Here is a 6,942-nt window from a genome sequence, read left to right on the forward strand (position 1 = left end):
GTATAGAGTGCTACTATGTACTCAACATTACAGACATTAATCGGTCTTGTTGTGAACAAAGGAAACAATCCGACTGCTCCAAAGGTGTGAACCCCACCCATAACACAGATTAGAGCATGGGAGCCCTGTTCAACTGTTTGCTGCTATGTATTAAGGAAATATAACAAAAACCATTGCATTCCATTGATTAGAAATTCATTCATATATTTTGTTGTGTGAATACATCATAATATTTGGAGCTAAGAGGTTAACCATTGCTTTTGAGCTAAATACAGTCAGATAAATCATCTGAATTATTTTTTGGAGGGGGCTTTTTGGGGGGAAATCAAGACAGAAAACACAAATATCGGAGGTAGAAGGTTATAATACAGCAGCAAGTCTAATGCTGAAAGTAATTAACTCGACATAAGAGAATCATTAACCCAGTTCTGTCTGGTGGACCACAAATTCTGCCAGATTTGTCTACCAGTACAGCAGACCAGACTCACAGTGACCCCTTGTGGTTATATCATTATAGTGCAGATACAACATATGACTAATTCCTTGGTCCAAGACATAGTGTAAATGGGGATTATAGCATTAACAATTTTGTTATATATTTACTACACTTAATTTTTAAGGGATAAAGCAGATCACCGTCCTCACCTAAAAATAAGAAATCCCATTTATGCATGCATTATTTTTTGTTGAAATGTGATGTTCATTGTATTTGTTTTACAGTGGTCCACAGGTTAAATAACTCACAGAGACATTCATTCACAAATAACAGTCCTCTGACATCAAATAAACTTTGTCCTTGGCATCATTTCAACATCTGTGTGCTGTTGACCAAATGCAAACAAAAGAGAACAAACTTGACTTTAAACCAGCTCAGTACTTCAGCTCCTGTCTGGAGCCACTGCCACCATGGACAAATCTATCTGCAGATTATTACTGCTATTATCCCTGCTATCTATTCAAACTCTGTGTGTGTACGGTGAGGGTTTGGATTTATCGCCCATCCAACTTGCTCCCATCCCCTGTAATGACAAAGCAGTGGAGAAGCTGTCTCGTCTGGCTGTCACTTACATCAATGAGGATCGCACTGACGGCTACAAGTTTGCCCTCAACCGCATTGCAAATGTCCACCTGCATGCTCAGGTCAGTAAAGAGGCAAATGCCCAGTGGGAGAAGCTGCCTGCTGTTGTTGTAATATTCTGTCAGCGGGTGATTTGTTCATGTTTAACAAAGGAAAGAGGGTGGAAAGGTTATTTCCCCTTCTGTTGCTGAAAATACTAAACATCCGTGTGAAGAAGGGAAGTCTCATGTTGATAGATTTAACCAACCAGCCAATTGTCATGTCAGTGGAATCCTATTTGAGAAAATGTGTGTTTTGTTGTCACAAATGACTGTGCACAGTCAAAATTCTAATCAGAAATCACCCTCTTACATTTAACAATGTGTCGACTCCCACTTTGGGGAGATGATAATTAAATTAAACTCTGCTTCCAATACCGATTGCGGTCCCCAGACCCTAGTTTGGGAACCACTGACAAACACTTGAAAAATAGCTAGTTAGTGCACCACCACGAAAGACTAAAAACAAAAATAAATATGTGGTGTTCGCTGTGAATGCATGCCATCAGAATTTGATGTACAGAATTGTATATTATGAAATCACAATCCAACTTCTTCATGCCTCATGAAAGAAGCCTTTAGGACTCAAGCAACAGTAGAAGTCCAGGTCTTTTCAGTCCAGGAGCTCTGGGACAGACTTAACACGACAGGCTTTATGAACTTCATGCTGTCAGCTGCTGAGGGCTATTGTAACCAGACTGTGGGATAAATCAGGATTCAAGAGGCTCACTTCAACTTCATGACCTGAAAAGGCTGCCATTACAAGTGCTCAAATTGTTGTAATTTGTTTTTAATACCACCACTAAAATCGTCCAAAGTGTTATAGGGAATCCCACACAGTGCCTCATAAATGGTTCCTTTAAAATATGAACACATGGAGGCACTTGACAGATTTATTAAACAATAGAACCTCTGATATAAACCCTCACGATGTGAGGGTCTAAGGACAGAGGGTGTCATATTGTCATACTGATATTCTGTACAAACTGTGAAGACCACTGAGACAAATGTAACATTTGTGATATTGGGCTATATAAATAAACATTGATTGATTGATTGATTGATTGATATATAATACAATATGTGCAAAGGTTCTATTTATTTCATAAACAGAAAGTCTGGGCCATATAACAGCATGATTGGAACATCTGAGCACACAGCAGTGTTTGTACATCCTCTCTTATTACCTGTGTTTGCATTGTGCCTGTCAGGGCCCAGCGGGCAATGTCTATTACCTGGACCTGGATGTCCTGGAGACCAAGTGTCACATAGGCAGCCCAAAACCATGGAAACGCTGTGACGTCCGACCATTCATGGACACAGTACGACACACACACACACACACACACACACTGTTGTAAGGACTGTCCCTGTAACCCACTCTGTAAATAGAGCAGTGTATATCTTGATTGTGAACAAATTCATTACCTTTCTTTTGAATTTATGGTTTAGATTTGGATTCAAGCTCATTTCAACCCGTATATTCTACATAACAATTGACTAATTTGCCTCAGGGGACTTTCTGCAGTGTAGCCCCTAATCCTTAATTTTAACACTTGAGCTGGACTAAATTTTGAACCTAATTCTAAGCTAAACCTTAACCGTAAAACCCAACTATTTTCCCACAAACAGTACATCTAAGAAGAAATACACAACATGTTCTCACTCAAGGTATACAACTTTGGTTCCTACACAAAAACAACAGAACACGCACACAAACTCAAAGTTTGACTTGGATTGTTACATGCTGTTAAATCTGTGTAAGCGGCATTAACCGGGGTCTATTGTACATGTTATATTCTATTTTCATCGTATTCCTCACAGCAAATCTCTGGAAACTGCAATACCACCATTCTGCACACACCAGAGGGATACTCCTATCTGTACAGCTACGACTGCACTCTGGTCCCAGGTATGTTAAAACTATTGTTTAGCATTATAAGGAAATTGCAAATAATATGAATTTCTCCACAGGTATTATTTGTGCAAATAATATAGCTCTGTTTGGCAGCTCATCAGAGAAGATATTTCTCTTTGAATAGACATTGTGATTAACAGGTGAAACTAATAACATTAATAATGGCTTACTGCCACAATTAGACGGAACTGTGCCTTAATTAATATAATTAGCCACACCTGTGCATTTCCCACTATGACAAATCAAATAGTTGGCCATGGAAATGTTGATTAGTTTCACCCTAGTGTCAATCGGAGATTCAATATTTATTTGTATATCACCTAAAGGCCTGGAACACCTTCCCATCTGTAGCGCTTTAATTCATTTTAATTTGTATAAGAAATCTTAACGCTGCAAGCAATTATTTCCTTAATTCCAGCTAAAATCATTTAAAACACCTGTGTGGGTGTACTTTTAAGGGCTTTATGAAATTATTAACGAGAGACTGTTTAAAAAGATAATTTATTTAATAGAGCCAGCTATTACTGAATACTGATAACCACTGCTTTTATTTAATACCTACAGTATGCATGTCTGCCTATTATATTCTACTGATAATACCTTGTTAGTTGTCATTTCAGAGCAGATATAACTATTCAATCTTTTATATGATCCCTTTCTGGTTCCTGTAGATGCCCCAGAGAAGCTCCAGCAGACCTGTCCCACCTGCCCCCTCCTGCTGCCTGCAGATAGCCCACAGGCTGTGGACGCTGCCCGGGCCACTCTGGACTCCTATAAGAGACAGTCCACAGTGGGAGCAGGGCTGGGAGTGAAGAAGATCACCCGAGCTTCAGCACAGGTACGCCTGCATCTACAGTTATTAACTCTGACTGGACACACAAAGCTGATTTCATTACACAACAATGTGTTGAATATTACGTTTATTGCGAAATGTAACCTGAGGTAAATCTCTGGGTGTACATGAGCAGATGGAAAAGTGCACCTTTGAGCTTATGTGTGCCTTTATTGCTCCACAAATAACATAATGATACAGGCTGAGGTTGCAGCGAATGACTTGGGGCACTTTAGACTTTACTGTCTTGGCGGCCTTTTGTTTGGGAAGAAAATATTAAACGTACTAGTTTACTTGGGGCGTTAGGGTCAGAAAATTGCTCAATAACTTCCCTTGGGTAAATGTTTTGGTGCTCTAAAACATAAATGATGACAATTTCTTAACATCAATCATAGTCCTTTCTGTATCTGCCTTTATATGTGTGTTTATTTGTGAAATGTGCCCTTTTCTGACCATATAACTTTTGTATTCAGGTTGTGCCAGTGAAAGCCAGCTTTGTGGAGTACATAGTCCAAGAGTGTTCAGAGGGAGTGACAGAAAGAGGCACCTGCCAGCGACTAACAGTGGAGTCTGACACAGAGGTACTCAACACAGAGGGAAAACAAGAGACTATGTCGGCACAACAAACACACTCTATTAGACAAGTCAAATGTTAAATTGGTTTAACACTGAAATAAATCACACAAAAGCTGTGGTTGCATAAGTGCAATCTTGATTGGGAGAGATGTGATTGAACAACATTGTCTGAAGAGGCTCCATTAATTAAAATAAATGGATCCCTATGCCTGACAACCTGACACTGTTATGACACAAATTAATGGTGTTCGGAAAACTTAATAATAATAGTAATAATAATAATAATAATAAACATCAATCAGCCAGTTGACTATCACTTATGCAGCTCCTGGAAGTGTTACTTGAAGACATGATTGATCCGTTTTTCTAGTTATAAAACTGACACCACTAAAAGGCTGCAGTGATTGATTATTTTATGAAAGAAGCCTGACAAGTCTTCAACTTCTTTTATTTATTTATTATTTTACAACCCCTGCTCTATCCTGTTGCTTTTGGTCTTGCTGTGACCCAGTATCATAATGAAATTGATGAAATGTCTCATCTCTTCTCTCAGACTGCAGGTTTCTGCGCAGGATCTGTGCACGGAGACATGGGCGTCCACCCTGATGTTCAGGTGTCCTGTGAGATGTTTAAAATAAAGGTACAGGAATTGTACAATCCCAATCAGAAACAAGGGTTTCACCTACAGTACAAGGATTATCCTTTGGTTTGTAGGTTAATTATCGTGAAAAATGTGTTACTCATCGTATCCCTGAAGGATTAACCCAAAGAGGTAGTGAGACCAAAATAAAAGTTACTGTTAAGATCTAAAAAACATTATATAATCATTCAAACTCCATTATTCTAAATACTGATGCCAACATATTTCTACAGTTTGTTAGAGCATTCAGTCAACATGTGGACCTATGTAAAACCTGGCTTAAAGACTACCAATATACCAAAAAAGCAGAAGTAAGGATTATTAATCACAGCTGAAAAATACATGTAGACCTAAAAAGATAATAACATATTGTTACGAAAATTCAGCAAAAATGTTACATGAAATGCCAATCACTTCACACTGTGGGGCTGCAGTTGGGTTGTAATAAGCCGCTGCCTCAATGAGATTGGATGAATGTTTTATTCTCTATTTTGTTTCAGATGTTACTAAAGCAACCTTTAAAATGATAATTCAACTCTTTCTGAACAAATGCCACTGGCCATATAATTATTCCGTCATATCTTGTGTGTTGTGTCTTCTAATATACATTTTTCTTGTGTGTGTTTAACTTACACATGAGATTCAAAATGGTATGGTTCTGAGCTATAATTACGCTGTCTTCTCACTCCTTTCTAGAGCTGTGGTTTGTAATGCAATATTGCGTGACTGGGAGTCTTTTTGCAGCCAGTGAGAGTGAGTTTGTCTAATATCAATTTGGTCTTGATCATGTCTTCTTGTTTGCAGAATGTCGATATCCTTAGACCAGTGCAGCCTCAAGGTCACGACATCCCCCAAGACCCTGAGATCCCGACCTTCCCTCCTCTGATCGAAGATCCAACATATGATCCACTGCCTATTCCCTCTGACCCCACACTGCCCCCTGCTGTTCAACCAGAACCCTTTGACCCCACACCCATTCTCCCTGTGCCCTTTGACCCTGTGCCCTTTGACCCTGTGCCCTATGACCCTCCTGTTGCCAACCCCTCTATCCTCCTTTCCTCCTCTTCAAGTGAGTCTGATGAAGATCTAGTAAACCAGCAACAGCAACCACCAGGGGCTGACCCTCTTGCCTCCTCCTCTGAAGAGATAGGAGGGCCCATAGCTATGCGACCACCCTTTAACTTCCGCTATCAGAGGCGTGACCGCAAGAAACGGCAGGCCCTAATGGAGAACACAACCTCTCACAACCCCACCTTCCTGTCTGATTTCCCCAGTGGGTCTTCTCCTTTCCGCTCCTGTCCGGGTCCTGCTCGATACACCACTGTTTGACTGGCACTGCCAGAGAAGGGGTGGAGCAGTAAACTGCTCCGATGGCTTGTAATGATTTGTGGAATGTTATCTCTTCTCCTTGGCCCCTTAAATTAACTTTCTGCTGCTAGTTTTATACATCTCAAGTGGCCAAAGCTTAAACTATATTTAAAAATAGCTTCAAATATTTGAACAATTTGAATAAATCTTTGTTTGAACCCCAGCTAACAGTCTGATAATGCTAACAAAAAAATAACATTCGTCTTGTTGTAATAGTTTCAATAATGCTCCAAGGTTGGTGTAAGATTTTACTCGACCACAACAAAGGAAAAGTCATGGTGTATTAGGATTCTTCACCACATGGCCAAAGCTTTGCCAAATAGCTTTCAGGCAACCGACAATGTGCAAAGCTCAGGGAAGCTTTAAAAGCTGCAGTTAATCAAAGTGGGCATTTGTCAACACAGAAACTGTTAGACAGAGCAAACTAACACAGAGAAGAGAAGTGAAGATGTAATAAGTCATCCTATATGTGGCTAGAGCATCCCACAGTCT

General features: G+C 39.8%; 1 protein-coding gene across 1 annotated transcript; it reads left to right on the forward strand.

The window, feature by feature from the left end:
* Positions 1–852: 852 nt before the first annotated feature.
* On the forward strand, positions 853–6,613 carry si:ch211-262h13.5 (uncharacterized protein LOC571127 homolog). The gene is made up of 7 exons (XM_034210101.1): positions 853–1,140; positions 2,328–2,438; positions 2,941–3,028; positions 3,706–3,872; positions 4,340–4,447; positions 4,996–5,082; positions 5,887–6,613. The coding sequence occupies exons 1-7, from the start codon at positions 907–909 to the stop codon at positions 6,409–6,411; spliced, it is 1,320 nt and encodes a 439-aa protein (XP_034065992.1). The 5' UTR covers positions 853–906; the 3' UTR covers positions 6,412–6,613.
* Positions 6,614–6,942: the final 329 nt, after the last annotated feature.

The sequence above is a fragment of the Gymnodraco acuticeps genome, unplaced genomic scaffold (genome assembly GCF_902827175.1).
Source record: "Gymnodraco acuticeps unplaced genomic scaffold, fGymAcu1.1, whole genome shotgun sequence".
Taxonomy (NCBI): domain Eukaryota; kingdom Metazoa; phylum Chordata; class Actinopteri; order Perciformes; family Bathydraconidae; genus Gymnodraco; species Gymnodraco acuticeps.

Bases quoted from the DNA above. Each gene is read 5' to 3' on its own strand.
- si:ch211-262h13.5 (XM_034210101.1), top strand. From the start codon at position 907: ATGGACAAATCTATCTGCAGATTATTACTGCTATTATCCCTGCTATCT. The intron at 1,141-2,327 runs GTCAGTAAAGAG...TGTGCCTGTCAG, and splicing joins ATGTCCACCTGCATGCTCAG to GGCCCAGCGGGCAATGTCTA. The intron at 4,448-4,995 runs GTACTCAACACA...CTCTTCTCTCAG, and splicing joins CAGTGGAGTCTGACACAGAG to ACTGCAGGTTTCTGCGCAGG.